The 15253-nt window shown below is 35.8% G+C and overlaps 3 protein-coding genes across 3 annotated transcripts in view; all 3 read left to right on the plus strand.

The window, feature by feature from the left end:
- The window catches only part of LOC148965058 (hereditary hemochromatosis protein homolog), a 4524-nt gene extending 37 nt beyond the window's left edge, over positions 1-4487 (plus strand). The window contains exons 1-6 of the mRNA XM_089127728.1: positions 1-97; positions 672-929; positions 2191-2469; positions 2578-2856; positions 2937-3062; positions 3227-4487. The exon at positions 1-97 is cut by the window's left edge and continues 37 nt beyond it. Of these exons, the coding sequence (XP_088983854.1) occupies positions 25-97; positions 672-929; positions 2191-2469; positions 2578-2856; positions 2937-3062; positions 3227-3276 (1065 nt within the window). The 5' untranslated portion in view covers positions 1-24 and the 3' untranslated portion in view covers positions 3277-4487. The remainder of the gene's footprint in view (positions 98-671; positions 930-2190; positions 2470-2577; positions 2857-2936; positions 3063-3226) is intronic.
- Positions 4488-6209: 1722 nt separating this feature from the next.
- Positions 6210-8800, plus strand: LOC120464140 (major histocompatibility complex class I-related protein 1-like). Its single transcript, XM_039653491.2, has 7 exons — positions 6210-6365; positions 6542-6787; positions 6877-7155; positions 7268-7546; positions 7723-7839; positions 7970-8002; positions 8183-8800. The coding sequence occupies exons 1-7, from the start codon at positions 6290-6292 to the stop codon at positions 8209-8211; spliced, it is 1059 nt and encodes a 352-aa protein (XP_039509425.2). The 5' UTR covers positions 6210-6289; the 3' UTR covers positions 8212-8800.
- Positions 8801-10250: 1450 nt separating this feature from the next.
- LOC120464139 (hereditary hemochromatosis protein homolog) lies at positions 10251-13999 on the plus strand. The gene is made up of 7 exons (XM_089127634.1): positions 10251-10305; positions 10629-10880; positions 11109-11381; positions 13139-13417; positions 13495-13617; positions 13768-13788; positions 13921-13999. The coding sequence occupies exons 1-7, from the start codon at positions 10251-10253 to the stop codon at positions 13935-13937; spliced, it is 1020 nt and encodes a 339-aa protein (XP_088983760.1). The 3' UTR covers positions 13938-13999.
- Positions 14000-15253: the final 1254 nt, after the last annotated feature.

Raw genomic sequence — 15253 nt, forward strand, 5'->3', positions numbered from 1 at the left:
TGCAGAAGCATACCGTGAACCTAGATGTCAGCACTCAGCATCATGGGCAAAGTTCTTCTGCTTGTTCTGCTTTTATTTCGAGTAGCTTCTCCTAAAGGTAAGATTTACAAAGACTTCAATTAAAATGTGCTTGCACTTAGAATTTGCACACCAATGTGTGCAACCAAGTTGCACCCCTGTTTCTTCACTTCCTCAGTAATAGAATTACTGGATATAGCATTTGCAGTGAAAGTAACAAAAAGAAAAAAATGTAATGAAAGATCACAGATTAACTAGTGTAAGAAGGAACCGTTAACAGCTATAGCTAAACAGAACAATGCTTCCTGTAGGCCCAAAACCCAAGTCTGAAAAACAAATGAAAACGAAACATTATGTTTCGTCTGAGTTTTCTGAAAGTTTTTTATTTTTGTTTTTATTTAAGCATTCATGAATGTATTGCTTACAGATCTGTCAGACAAAGACTTTGACTATAGCTTTTTTTCACATTGTTAACTCTGTAAATTAATCTGCGTATTTGTTTGAAGTAAATGTCCTGGTTGCATGAAAACTGCATCTTAAACTGCATATCCAGAAACTGCATCTTAACTGGAACACAATTCAGTAGTTTACTAGTTTAACATACTACCACAATTTTGTATATTGTGATGTTCACAATATCCTGTTTATCACAGGCTCTCACTCTTTGTGGGTGCTTGCAACGTACATCAAAGGAGAAACACCATTTCCTGAATTCAGCTATGTATTGATGCTGGATGATATCACAGTTCTGCACTATATCGGTGAGACGAAGACAGTCATTCCAAGAGGAAATACATCAACTGAAGACGACATGTTTGATGCAGATGTGGTTCCCAAGATAAGTGACTACATATATGCTCACTTTATGGACAGATGGAGAGTAGCAAAAAAAACCGTAAATGAAACGGATCGTAAGTATTCCAATTAAATAACCATTTGAACTTGATCAAAAATAATTGAAATTTTAATTGAAACAATGTATAGCCTAATATATACAGATATAGTAAACAATTAATTGTGATTAATTGCATCCAAAATGGAAGTTTGTGTTTACATATTGTGTGTGTACTGTGTTTACGTAATACACACATATGCATGTGTATATATTTTGAATATATATGCATGTATCTACTGTATACATAATTTATAATATATATATATATATATATATATATATATATATATATTTATAAATGTATAATACATAATTTATAATAGATATACGAATATTTTATATGTAAATAATTTTTTTTCTTAAATATAGGCCTATACATGCACATGTGTATTTATTTATTTTTACATTTATCTATTTGTACATTTATTTATTTGTACATTTCTTTCTTCGTATGGTAATGAGTGGGAGTGTTTAACCTCAGACATTGCTATAGAGCTCAGAGTGGCAAGGGCGACACTTTGAGGGCACAGTGACACCTTGTGGTGTGACCAAAAGAAATGCAAGAGGTGTGTAGCCTGTGGACATGCCTTTGCAACTCACATGGAAGTTACCGTAAAGTCAGCCCATGGCATAGATAGAAGCAAAATGACAAAATAATTAATCAGAATACTTACCAAAAGTTGCTCCAGGTCGCGCTTTGCCGTCTCTGTGCACGATTAAAATTTGTTTTGGCACAGCTACTAAACGATTTACAATTGTCAGTCAGTTTGCTCACGTGACATCTACGTCGTCAAGCTCAGTTTGAGCCTGCACAGAACGCTTGGCTATCAGGAAGTGAGTGCCCATGTTGAGCTTCAACTCTCTCCGTTGAAATCAATTGTCAACTGTGTCCATTTCTTTTACTGTCTATGTGGGGAATGTATAGTTGAGAAAGACACTGTGGCCTCAAAGCTTCACTATGAGCTCGTTTGCTATGTCTGAGGTTAAATACGCTCCCCTTATTATTAGCATACAGAGAAAGAAATGTAGACATAAAAACATAAATACATAAAACATTTCATTTCTTTTTACATTTCGTCAAATATTTATTTATTTATTTATTATTTTGGTAGGTTTGGAATTCCTTTGATAACAGTGTAAAGTAAAGTCACTTTCATGAAGTGCTTTTAACAATTAAATAAATTTTTTGTTTTGTGATTGTGAAATGTCTAGGAATGTGTCTGTAAGTGTTGGGATGAAAATAAACACTATCTTAAAATTGTATCTCTTCATTAAAGGTGTTGTTGCCCTTCAGAGGCTGGTTGTGTGTGAACTGAGAGATGATGGCGAACCAGGACAAATGATCACACGAGATGCTGTCAGTGGCTCCACCACAGATGAGTTGCGATATGTTGACAAGAACTTCACATACCAGGGTCATTTAGACGTCTCGGCCCAGCTGCTGAATTTTCATCTTGAAATCAGCATGAGGCGTCATGAAAGTTTATATCAACCGGCCTGCATCAAAACACTCAAGCGTTACCTTGAAAAAAGGAGAAATCAAGTCTATAGAAAAGGTATGACTGACTCCAAACCAGTCAAGAAAAGAGTTCTGATTTACATTTACATTTTCTTTCTGAATTACATGAATGGTTCAGGCCAATTTATTGAAATGTTTCCCACAGTGAAACCACGAGTCAGACTGATTCAGAAAGCAAACTCAGATTCTGGAGGATTTCGTGTGAGTTGTTTGGCAACAGGATTTTACCCTCGGCACATCAACCTGACCCTGTTCAGAGATGGACAGCCTGTACCTGATCATGAGATCACTGGAGGGGATCTGCTGCCCAATGGTGACGGGACGTACCAGATGAGGAAGAGTCTGGAGATCAGTGCAGACAAACACAGATACAGCTGCTCTGCCACACACCTCAGTCTGGACAACAAACTCCACGTCACTTTAGGTAATGAGGTGTGAAAATGTAAAATATATAGAAGAGTGTTTCTAATGTGATTGTGGCATTTTTAACTTGCTTATTTTTAGAATTTGATCCTGGTGAACCATTTAAATCAGTGATTCCCTCAGTGCTGATAGTTTCGGTTCTGCTGTTGATGTTTGGAACTGGAGCCGTCATATACAAATACAGAAAAAGTCTACCAGGTAGAAAAGGTAGGATGTACAAAAAAAAAAAAAAAAAAAAAAATCCATTTAGTTTTGTATAGATGTGATGCATTAGATCAATTCTAAATGTTTTACGATTGTTTCTACAATGTGATAAAATACTTGATTGCCATTAATAATTCTGCTGTTTTGTTCTTTCTTTGGTCTTCTAGGATCTTCTATAAATCTACTTCTAGATTCACCAAGCCACCACCATGCTTAATGTTCTTTTAAGCATATGCTTCAATCTTCTTCCTCCAGACATAAGCTATCGCTCATAGATATCCATAATAAAGGCTAAATGTCTTACAGCGGAGTCTCTATCGTCATCACCAGTGGCCATCTTGTCATAGGCAGGCTTTCTGGTGGGGTCTGTGGTACCTGATGTAAGATGAGTGATCAGCACGAACACAAATACTCTTATCTCCTTGAAATCTTGACGGATTTACAAACGGTTTGGTTTCTTACAAACATTATTAACATGGCTATAATTCTGGATGATTATTTATTTATACACTTATTATTCATAAGTATACAGTGTTATAACTAGATCTCTGACGTTTATAACAAACTTTGAAAATTGAGCAAGTTATGGTTATTTTTAAAAGTACATGCACCATTAAAACAATGTAATGAGTGAGCGAGCTGCCTGTGACAAGATGGCCGCCAGGTGCTGACGTCGACCTCCATTGGCCAGCAGTGCGGACGAGACATCTAGCCTTTATATGGATATCTATGCTATCGCTGATCCATAGGGCCGAAAAGTTTTTCACCCCACAGCGCAGAATACCAAAACTTCTGTTACTTTTTGATATGATTTAAGCAAATTGGAGCTGAATTTTGACTTTTGGGTCAGCGGTGGTGTACGTCTTGGAGTTCTGGCATGGAAACCATCTGCTATTACGTACCTTACTGTGCAAGCTGAAACCAATGGTTTTTCAGTCACTCAAGGGTTATTCTGAACCTGCCTTCTCATAAATCTGGTTGCATCTGTTGATAGCGTCCTTTTTCTGCCCCGTCCATCCAGATGTTGTAACCCCTGTTCCTTTAACTTTGAACTTGCGAACTATGCTTCAAACAGTGTCTTTTCGAACATTTAGTGCCTTCACTTTCTTTTTGTATCTTGTTCCTTGTTTATGAAGGGCGATTATATCTTCTCTTAAAGTCCCCCTGTGGTGAAAATATTTTAAGACAAACCATGTGTAAATTCACATGTCAGCACCATTGTTTTCTCCTTAAAACTGCAGTGAACCAAAGACAGTCTCAAAAATGTGGTTTGATATCACTTGTGTATCTGACGTCTCAAACTATCTTGTAACCAATCACTTCAATGAGTGGATATCTGAGCTGGTGAGTGAGTGGAGGTGGGGCTAACTTGCATATTCATAGAACCATGTCGACTAAATGAGGAAAGGGTGTAGAGTTACATTCAAGCTATTTTAAAGCATGAGTAGCCCAAGGAAAAAAAAAACTTTGAAATACGGTATTTTGCTAAAACATTTGGTAATAATATATCAGATAAAATTGACTACTGGGAGACTTTAACTATTTGACCATTCTTTTGACTTATTTCTAACATGCAGTCAAATGTGACTCTCAACAAAACTAGCCAGGGATGCGTTTCCCGAAAGCATCGTTAGCCAACTATGGTCGCAAGTTCCGTCGTTATCAGCATAGTTCAACGAGTCGGTGTTTCCCGAAACCATCGTTCCAACGACATTCGCAAACAGCATCGCAAAGTTGCGTGGTTTGAACGACAGCTCTCGACCTGTGGTTAGAGGCATAGTTTCTATATTGCATGACATTTGGACGTAATAAATCCTTATCTTGAGCAAAACAAGCAAGCTGACATTCAGTACCGGTGCCTTTTATTTAGAATACATATAAATGGAATTTACGTTTTTTACTTTGTCAAAAGATTTGAAGTACCGTGTTTGAAGAGTGCGCATGTGCGAACGTGCTCTACTATGTAAGAACAAGCCAAATTTTGAGTCTGGTAATAAAGCAAAACAACTGAGAACAATTACAAATAGTCCTCAGATGACATGTCTGTAATTTATATAAAACAAATCTAGCGTTAATTGGGTCTTAAACAGTTTCATTAACAGTAGTTATTACTCCACCATGTGCGAAACCAACGTGGTTGAACGATACCTTGCGACAATGGGTTTCAGGAAACAGTCGTGACTAGCTAGTTGATTTTTCCAACGACGCATCGTACTATGGTAGTGAAACAGTTAACTACGTCGTTGTACGGGAAACGCTCCCCAGTTCAGATATTTCATGTGTTCTAGCTCAAGCACACCTGGTGTAACTAATGAAGCCCTTGATTAAGGAGACAACACCTGTTGTGCAGATTTGTGGGATTCTTTTCAGGGGTTTGAATAATTTTGAGACTGCACTAGTCAAATGTTGTTGTGTTGAGCTGTTTAACTTAATTTTCGATTTGTTCATTGCAAACAAGTGAAAGTCTGTGTAATAAAACAAAATATGTATTTTTTTATGTTTTATTTTAATTGTTTTTATTTTTTGCAGTTTTATGCATATCGACTCATAAACAATGCAAGATTAAGTGAATGCAGTTTGTTATAATTCAAGTGTTTGATATAATTATTAAAACAGGGCTTTGGCACTCAACGAGAACAGCCTCGATGTATGTCCAGAGCTACCAGTGAGTTCAGCTCTCACATCCAATTGTAACAGACAGCAACTTTACATGATGATGAATACAATGTGGAAACATCACAAAAAACAAAACAAAGCCACATTATGTAATTGTTGATGATGACACCTGTATGAATTCCTATCCCAGTTTAAAAAAATATATTTGTGAAGTAGCTGCTGACTTATGTTCAAGAATAATCTGAACAAACAACGTCATCATAACAAAGATCCAAAGATATGTCAAGATTTGCTAATCAAAGTATTCAAATAAAATTTAAAGCATCACAAATAAAATCAAAATAAAATAGATCAATACATTGCGATTTGAGAAGTGTGCACTAACATTTTCAGTTCTATTAATTTGAACGTTGTCTCAAGGACATGCCTACAATAGGATACATTTCATGAATATTTATGATTACTCCACCTACTGGAACAGTATTTGACAGGGACTGAATATTACACTTGTACGAACACTTGTGAAAGACTGAAACTACTGCTGACAGGCTGCTGCTCAAGGAAATATTTTGCATTCAAAGTTTTCTTACAAGACTTGCAATATTTATATTTACATGCGAGAAGAGAACAAGATGATCAAGTTATTTGTTTTTATGTGGGTGCTTTCAATTCCAGCATCTGTATCAACAGGTAGGGGAAAGATTTTGGATTTACCGAAAAGCAAAATAGATTTTAGTTCATCTTCACAGTTTGGATCTCAGTTGTTAGATCTCATTGTTTTGTTTTGGTTGAGGAAATTAGACTGATTGTTATGTGATTTATTACATTATAGTCCATTTTAATAATGATCATATTAAATATTTCAGATTCTCATTCTTTCTGGGTCCTTATAACACACATTAAAGGAAACACTCCATTTCCTGAAATCATTGGCACACTAATGTTGGATGACATGACAGTAGGATACTTTGATTCAGAGACAAAGACTTACTTTACAAGAGGAAATACTACAAATGAAGATGATTTGTATAATCTGGGTGATAATAATGCTGTAGGAGAACGTTTCTATACGTATCTTTTGTATAAATCAAGTCACGGAAATAATACAGATAGTAAGTTAATTTCATTTACTTATTTTCTTTAAAAGACTGGACGATTGAGACTTTTTTGACATCTTCATTCACTTTTTCTGTCCTAAAAGGTCTTAGAGTTTATCAATATTTAGGTATTTGTGAACTGTTGGACAAAGACAAACCAGGACAATTTATCTTCAAGAATGCATTTAATGGCTCTACTGAAGATGAAATGAGATATTTTGATGGCAAGTTTACATATAAAGGTCCTTTAAAAAATAGACAGGATGACAATAACCCCTTACTGCAAGTGTTTCTGTGGTATCAAGAGGTTTTTTCCTACCCGAACTGCCTAAACACTCTCAGGTCTTACCTTAAAAAAAGAGGAACTCAAGTAAAGAGGAAAGGTAAGTCTCCAACATGCTTGAAATATAGAAATGAGCTAATTCCTTTTAACAAATACATTCTAGTCAATGGTGTTATAAAAAGATAGGCCTGCATTTTTCCTATCTTAAACAGTGAAACCGCGAGTCAGACTGATTCAGAAAGCAAACTCAGATTCTGGAGGGTTTCGTGTGAGTTGTTTGGCAACAGGATTTTACCCTCGTCACATCAACCTGACCCTGTTCAGAGATGGACAGCCTGTACCTGATCATGAGATCACTGGAGGAGATCTGCTGCCCAATGGTGACGGGACGTACCAGATGAGGAAGAGTCTGGAGATCAGTGCAGACAAACACAGATACAGCTGCTCTGCCACACACCTCAGTCTGGACAACAAACTGGACATTGAGTTGGGTAAGGACTTTAGATCATTTCAGTTCATTTCGGTCCTTAAACTTGATTGACTTTGGTTGTGTCTGGAACCATTTAATTCAACAGATAGTTACTTAGTATCAACTTATCACTGAAGTGTTCTTCAAAAGCAATATCAAACTAATAAAAGAATGTCTTCTTGAATTGTCACACTTCAGAGTATCCAGGGGGAACAATACAGCAGGTGATTTCCTCAGTGCTTGTGGTTTTAGTATTGGCGTTTGTGTTTTTGACTGTGGTTGCCATTATTATATGGAGGAGAAGACGCCATTCAGGTAATACATGACATATCCTAGATCAAACACGTTAGATTGCAAAGTCTATACATATTAATTAATCAACAAAACTGTTCTGTAGGTCTGTTTTTATATTATTGATTTTCTTAATTTATTATGTTCTTTGCAGCTTCCTATACATGTGACTACTCCTCTGCTTCTTGTGAGTATTTTATGTATATTTTTATGAATTCTGCAAACATTTGAGCTTTTTCACGTCCATTTTTGTTTTTGTTTTTTCATACAGTGTAATATGACTTAATAATTTGTATCAAGAATAACAATAATTTTGATTAATTGGAATGTTTTCTAATGAATATTGAAATTTTAACTTAATTTTTAGCAACTGAAGACAACATGGATAAAACATGAAAACATGGCAATAAAAGAAAGTAGATTATAATGCAGTTTATCAATGAAATTAAATGGCGTAGATCCCATAATAGCATCACATGTATTTCATTGTCATTATACAGTGTATTTCAGTTTGTTTTTATGTACTTCCTGTTGTATAAAGTAAACTGATCTGTGCTTTTTTCATTACATGGATTGTAATTAACAAGCTCAAATGAGTCGGATTTAGTGATGGTAAAATGTATAATTGCATTACTAGTGAGAAAAGAATGTCTTGATGTGCAATTTGCCATGATTGTTTGCATCACACATAAATATCGACATTTTAAACAGAGAAACAGCCATTTTCTTCAAGAAACACAGTAACAAGTCACTGCATGCTATGTTCATACTAAATATATAAGGTATATAAGTAAATATATGTTTTTCAGGAGTCTACTGAATTACACATCATGTAGTTTTGATCACTTCAAATATTCTCACGTTCAGAGTCATAATGATTAACTGAAGCGACAGCATCTTGTTTTGACCTGTGTGTTAAAAGTTTATTCAATCTTACATAACTCAAATGTTCACTGATATAATTTTACAGGAAATAAAATGTACTTTGTTACCTGACTCATGTCAATGTTGCTTTAGTGAACAACATTCTCCTGATGGTTCATTAGTCTGAGAACAATATTGTTTTGGGTTTCTGTATAGGTTTGCAGTTCCAAATATCTGCTGTAACATGCTTGATTTCAGAGGATTTGGTTTCAAAACAGTTTTTGTAATTCATACCCACTGCACTGAATGTTTATTAGTGTTTAGTTGTTACTGCGGAATCCTTAAAGGAGTAGTTCACTTTTAAAAACTTTTGCTGATAATTTACTCACCCCCATGTCATCCAAGATACCCATGTCTTTCTTTCTTCAGTCAATAAGAAATTTTGTTTAGAATGAACAAATCTTTTTCCGAGTCGTTTGGTTCATTCAAAGAACAAAACGAATGAACTGACTCTGAAAAGATTCGTTCATTTTGATGAACAAGTTTGAATAGGAGAGTCACGAACGCGCATCACAGTTCAGAGCAAGGCGACCATTTGAGCTTATAAAACTTAAACTTTGTTATTTATTTATTAAATGAGCGATAGTTTCGCTTGACAAGAGCCTTATTCATTGTCTTGAATCGTTTAAAGCGCTTTGAACAGTTTGCAGTTTGTACTGAAAGTGTCTTTTGGACCTTGAATTGTTTGGTTTCCACTGAAGTCCATTATATGGAGAAAAATCCTGGAATGTTTTCATCAAAAACCTTAATTTCTTTTCAACTGAAGAAAGAAAGACATGGACATCTTGGATGACACATGGGGGTGAGTAAATTATCAGCAAAAGTTTTTCTAAAAGTGAACTTGGCAAGGTGAAAAATGTTCAACACATAACCGTTTACAGGCTACACTAGTTATTATTAACTGTAGGCAGCAGCATTGTTTGACTGGCATTTACTAGAGGTGTACAAGTTTCACTGGTTACCTGCTATTGGTTCACATCATTTTCAAAAGAGAGTTTGAATTAAATAAACTTTCATGCATGTGATAGTATGTGCAGTTGGGACTTTTAGTCTGAATGTCAAAAACAATCCTTTACTTGGCTTGTTGATAAAGATAAACCAAATGGATAGAAAGTCAGACAGACAGGCAGGCAGACATTGTCAAGTCAATAGAGATTTTACACACCTTTTTCCCCCCACTGTTACCACTGTGTGTTATTCACATTCTTCAAGTTGCTACTTTAAACTGCCTGTTGCTGAGCAAAGATTGAAACTAAAACAGATAAAGGGAACCTCCAAGTTCGACATTTGTTGTGTTTGCAAAAAGGCACAAAGTAATATATATGCAAACATACTAAATGTGATTTAGTCATTCAAATGAACAAAACATTTCAGCTACACTGATTACATAGAAAGGAAGTGTAAAACTAAAACTGAAGTATTTATGTAAAGATATCAAGATATGCACAAACCTGATTTTCCAGTTAGTTTCTTCGGTCATCGGTCGGTCTATATCCCACATTCGCAGCAATATGGAGACAATTCTGCTGCTTTTTGTGCTTTTACTACCAGCAGCTGCTCCAAAGGGTAAGTTCTCAAATGACTGCAGCATAAAATGTATTATTGCCTTCTATATTTTTTATAAAGTTGTTTAGGAGTCAAATAAATAACCACAAAAACGGACTCTATTTCAGACTTTCTCGTATAAGGATGTTATGATAGGCCTATGTTATAAATCAATCAATCTTTTCATTTTGTATTTTGAAAATATACTATCAAGTCACATTGATAGTATGTGTACTCAAACACGAGAAAACAGACAAAATTTTTTAAAAATCGATTGAACATTATGCTTAATTTACTGGTCAAAACACAGTTCCATTGACTGTTTTGGTTGTTGTTTCTCACAGGTTCTCACTCGTTACAGTTACTTGCAACTTACATGAAAGGGCAGTCACTCTTTCCTGAATATAGTATCACATTTATGTTGGATGACATCATAATTGGATATTATAATTCAGAGACAAACCTCTACATTGTGAGAGGAAATACAACAGAAGAAGATGATAAATTCAATGAAAATTATCACAAGGTTATAAGTGAAGATATGTACAGGTTTATAAACCATAGACTGGAATTACAATTTGATAATCATACAAACAGTAAGTAGAGGGTTTTACAATCTATGTTGCAAAATATGTTACATTTGTTAATGTCTCAAAGTATTGATTAACTTTCTGCAAGAAGATAATGTTATGTCCCCACATCACAATAATATATATTCAGATTCAGTGGTTGTATATTAGCATTATAATATATTACATCAGATCACTTTAAGAGAAAAAAGCCAGTCTGGCGAAGTGAAGACTCACTTTCCTCCTCACTCACAGATCTTGAGGTTCATCAGACACTGGTTCACTGTGAGCTCTTGGACAATATGGAGTCAGGACAAATCACAGCCAAGGGTGCTACAGGAGGATCCACTGTAGTTGAGCTGCGATTTCTTAACAAGAAGGCAAATTTCAGTTCTTCGTTCAACACAGAGAAGGTCAAACCATTTGTAACATTTCTGAAAGATCATTATGAAGCAGTCTACTACTCACTTTGCATGAAAACTCTCAAGGCTAACTTTAAAATGAGAAGAAATCAAGTCAATAGAAAAGGTAAGTCAAAAGCATATTTTCATCAGCATTCTTATTCTACATATTTTGTTTAGTTGATTACTTACAATATCCCCAATGTTTCCAACTGTTTGTAAATCGTGAGAAAATTGCGATTTTAACCAAGGAAACTGGGCGTGTGAGCAAGGGGTGAGGAGTCGCCAGTCAATGGCGTCATATCCGCGTTACCTTCAGTTTCCGCTCGTACTGCCATAGTAACCATGGCGACAGACGGGGACATCTGGGTTATGCCTAGCAGGATGTTCACGCTGTTGTTGTTATGGACCATGGCAAGCAGACTTTTGAGACAAAAAGAGGACTAAAATGAAATTCCTACGCTATCTCACGACCAATTTGTACGAATTCGACGCATGATTAGAAAAGTGTCTAATTCGTACGAACTCACTCGTACGAATTTGTACGATTTGTCTAAACCCACGTGATGGTTAGGTTTAGGGGCGGGGAAAGATGTAGGTCGTTCGAACGAATTCATACGAATTGGCCAATTCGTAAAATATGTACGATTTAGCAAAATCGTACTAATTCGTATGAGTGAGGTCGTATGAATTAGTATGAATTAGCCACTTTTCAATCATGCGTCGAATTCGTACGATTTGGTCGTGAGATCGGGTTGTCAAAATCTTTTGAGATGCTGAGAGCTCCATGTCTGCGACTAACTTCAACATGAAAGAGACGCGAGTGTTGCATGTACTTTTTAGACAGGTGAGCAAATGTACATAAAACTAATAATCACTGTTATTAAGTTCAACATGATGAAATCTTAGAATATAACCTGTTGTTATTCTGTTATTCTAATGTTGATATAGCTTACTGCTAGTCTCATACAACCTAACAACATTCAACACACTCAAATGTCGTTTAGTGTGATTGTGTAACGTTAACTGTTAGAGCAAGTGAAACAGCTCTGCGTTACCTCAAGTTTCATTTGTCTAATAAACTGACCAGTGTGAGTATTAATTCAGCACTTACGTGTAGTTCGGTGGATTCACGCATCCATAGATCCATCAGCTTGACGACAAGATCTATAATTCCGCTTAAAGGAGAAGTTCACTTTTAAAACAACTTTTGCGGATAATTTACTCGCCCCCATGTCATCCAAGATGTCCATGTCTTTCTTTCTTTGGTCGAAAAGAAATTAAGGTTTTTGATGAAAACATTCCATGATTTTCTCCATATAATGGACTTAACTGGGCACCAAACGGTTCAAGGTCCAAATGAGAGTTTCAGTGCAGCTTCAAAGGGGCTTTAAACGATACCAAACGATGAATAAGGGTCTTATCTGGCGAAACGATTGGTCCCAACCATTGGTCCCAACCAATCAGCTATTCCTCAGTTTCCAAATCCACCAGAACTCCCTTAGCCACATGTCGTTGGCTCACATCCTTGGTCGCTCTCGGTCGATCTGTGGGGGTATAAAGCTATCTCTCAGTGCTAAAAGGTGGTGGTGGTGAGCTGGGCTCTGGTTGTGTCCTGGATTTGGGACAGACACTTTCCAAACACCTGATGATGGCCTCCCTCCAGTTTAATTAGTATAGAGTAAAGAGATTTGAGAGTCTCGTCGTCGAAGGGTGCAGTGCCGGTGATGGTAAGACGATAACTGCTCAGTGAATGTCAATAACCAAAATACTTTTGGTTTTGTCTTCCATGTACCTCTACAGAAGTTTACTCCTTGCATTCCAAACCCTGACATGCATCACGTTTCCAGGAGTGCATTTATCCTTCTTTACTTTCTTCCACAGTGAAACCCAGAGTCAGACTTATTCAGAAAGCAAACTCAGATTCTGGAGGGTTTCGTGTGAGTTGTTTGGCAACAGGATTTTACCCTCGTCACATCAACCTGACCCTGTTCAGAGATGGACAGCCTGTACCTGATCATGAGATCACTGGAGGAGATCTGCTGCCCAATGGTGACGGGACGTACCAGATGAGGAAGAGTCTGGAGATCAGTGCAAACAAACACAGATACAGCTGCTCTGCCACACACCTCAGTCTGGACAACAAACTGGACATTGAGTTGGGTAATAAGTGCTCATGAGACCAGTGCACATATATCTTATAAATGAATGTCTTTGTGACCTTATTTGTCACATTTCAGAATATCCAGGGGTAACGTTTGAGTCAGTGCCTTCTTCTGTGCTTGTGGTTTGGATACTGGTGATGGTGTTATTGACAGTGGCTGTCATTATATGGATCATTTTATGGAGAAAATGGCATTCAGGTAATACAAGAAACTGTAAAACAAGACAATTAGGGATAGTTAATATGACATAGACCATTTTGTATTATTATTATTATGTTATTATTTTTTTTTAAATAATTAATGTCTGTTTCTTAATTTCCTATGTTTTTTTTTTAACTTCCTCTAAAGGTGACTACTCGTCTACTTCTAGTGAGTATTGTCATGTTCATTTTTCATGTTGTGACCCCTGGTCATACTTTAATTTGAATTTACATTAACATTAAATCAACTGTCATTTTGATTGAAATGAATATTTCCTAACTATCTGAACTTCCTTTTCAGCAACGGCAGATTCATAAGGTTTATAGGTAAAATAACATGATTGGCTTAAGAAAGATATAACATGCTTGTGTGTTTTTGCGATAATTAATTTTACACAACGTGAAATTATGCAAACTTGGATCTTTGTAACTACTAAAATATTGTTAAAAGCTCTTACATTATTGTGTAATGTGTACACTCTAAAAAAAATGCTGGGTTGTTTTAACTCAATTTTGGGTCAAATATGGACAAACCCAGCCGTTGGGTTACATTTTTAAATTGCATTTTTAATCCAACGTTTGGGTTTGTCCATATTTGATCCAAAACTGATTTAAAACAACCCAGCATTTTTTAAGATTAATAAAAGCTTTGTTCTATGTCAGTCCATGTTAACTAACTAATATTAATAAATGAAACCTTATTGTAACATTTTACCAACTTTCTGTAACATGTACACTCTAAAAAATGCCGGGTTGTTTTAACCCAATTTTGGGTCAAATATGGACGAATTCAAACATTGGGTTAAAAAATTTAGCCCAATGGCTGGGTTTGTCCATATTTGACCCAAAATTGGGTTAAAACAACCCAGCATTTTTTAGAGTGTAGAATTCGCTTCTGTTTAATACTCCTGTTTTTACAATTTAAACTGTTAATGTCTATTTTATTTTCTCATTTTACATTACTTTATATTTTGTAGCTCATTTTTGTGCTACTTCAGTCATTGAAATGTACACTCTAAAAATGATGGGTTGTTTTAAGCCAACTTTGGGTCAAATATGGCAAACCCAAATGTTGGGTTAAAAATGTAATAACCCAATGGCTGGGTTTGTCCATATTTGGCCCAAAGTTGGCTTAAAACAACCCAGCAATTTTTAGAGTGTATTTTTGCTGTCCTAATACGCCAATGCAACTATACACACTCTAAAAAATGCTGGGTTGTTTTAACCCAATTTTGGGTCAAATATGGACAAACCCGAAATGTTGGGTTAAAAATGTAATGTAAAAATTTAACCCAACGGCTGGGTTAGTCCATATTTGACCCAAAGTTGGGTTAAAACAACCCAGCATTTTTTAGAGTGCAGTAACCTATATATACACTTTTCCTTTTAATTTAATGGCCCGTTAAGATGATTGGATTATTGTGAAAAGTAAAAATAGTAACAATAACGCAGTACATATACACTCTAAAAAAATGCTGGCTTGTTTTAACCCAATGTTGGGTCAAATATGGACAAACCCAGCTGTTGGGTTAAATGTATACATTGCATTTTTTTAATCCATATTTGACCCAAAATTGGGTTAAAACAACCCAGCATTTTTTTGAGTCTCGTGATGACAAACAACATTTTTTTTT

The sequence above is a fragment of the Pimephales promelas genome, chromosome 25 (assembly GCF_988280905.1).
Source record: "Pimephales promelas chromosome 25, fPimPro1.hap1.1, whole genome shotgun sequence".
Lineage (NCBI taxonomy): Eukaryota > Metazoa > Chordata > Actinopteri > Cypriniformes > Leuciscidae > Pimephales > Pimephales promelas.

What these genes read in the sequence shown, in the direction of transcription:
- LOC120464139 (XM_089127634.1), top strand. Translation starts at nt 10,251, where the DNA reads ATGGAGACAATTCTGCTGCTTTTTGTGCTTTTACTACCAGCAGCTGCT. An exon ending in ACCAGCAGCTGCTCCAAAGG is followed by an intron (nt 10,306 to 10,628) that starts GTAAGTTCTCAA and finishes TGTTTCTCACAG; the next exon opens with GTTCTCACTCGTTACAGTTA. An exon ending in ATGGAGAAAATGGCATTCAG is followed by an intron (nt 13,618 to 13,767) that starts GTAATACAAGAA and finishes CTTCCTCTAAAG; the next exon opens with GTGACTACTCGTCTACTTCT.
- LOC120464140 (XM_039653491.2), top strand. Translation starts at nt 6,290, where the DNA reads ATGCGAGAAGAGAACAAGATGATCAAGTTATTTGTTTTTATGTGGGTG. An exon ending in CAAACTGGACATTGAGTTGG is followed by an intron (nt 7,547 to 7,722) that starts GTAAGGACTTTA and finishes GTCACACTTCAG; the next exon opens with AGTATCCAGGGGGAACAATA. An exon ending in TGACTACTCCTCTGCTTCTT is followed by an intron (nt 8,003 to 8,182) that starts GTGAGTATTTTA and finishes CTTAATTTTTAG; the next exon opens with CAACTGAAGACAACATGGAT.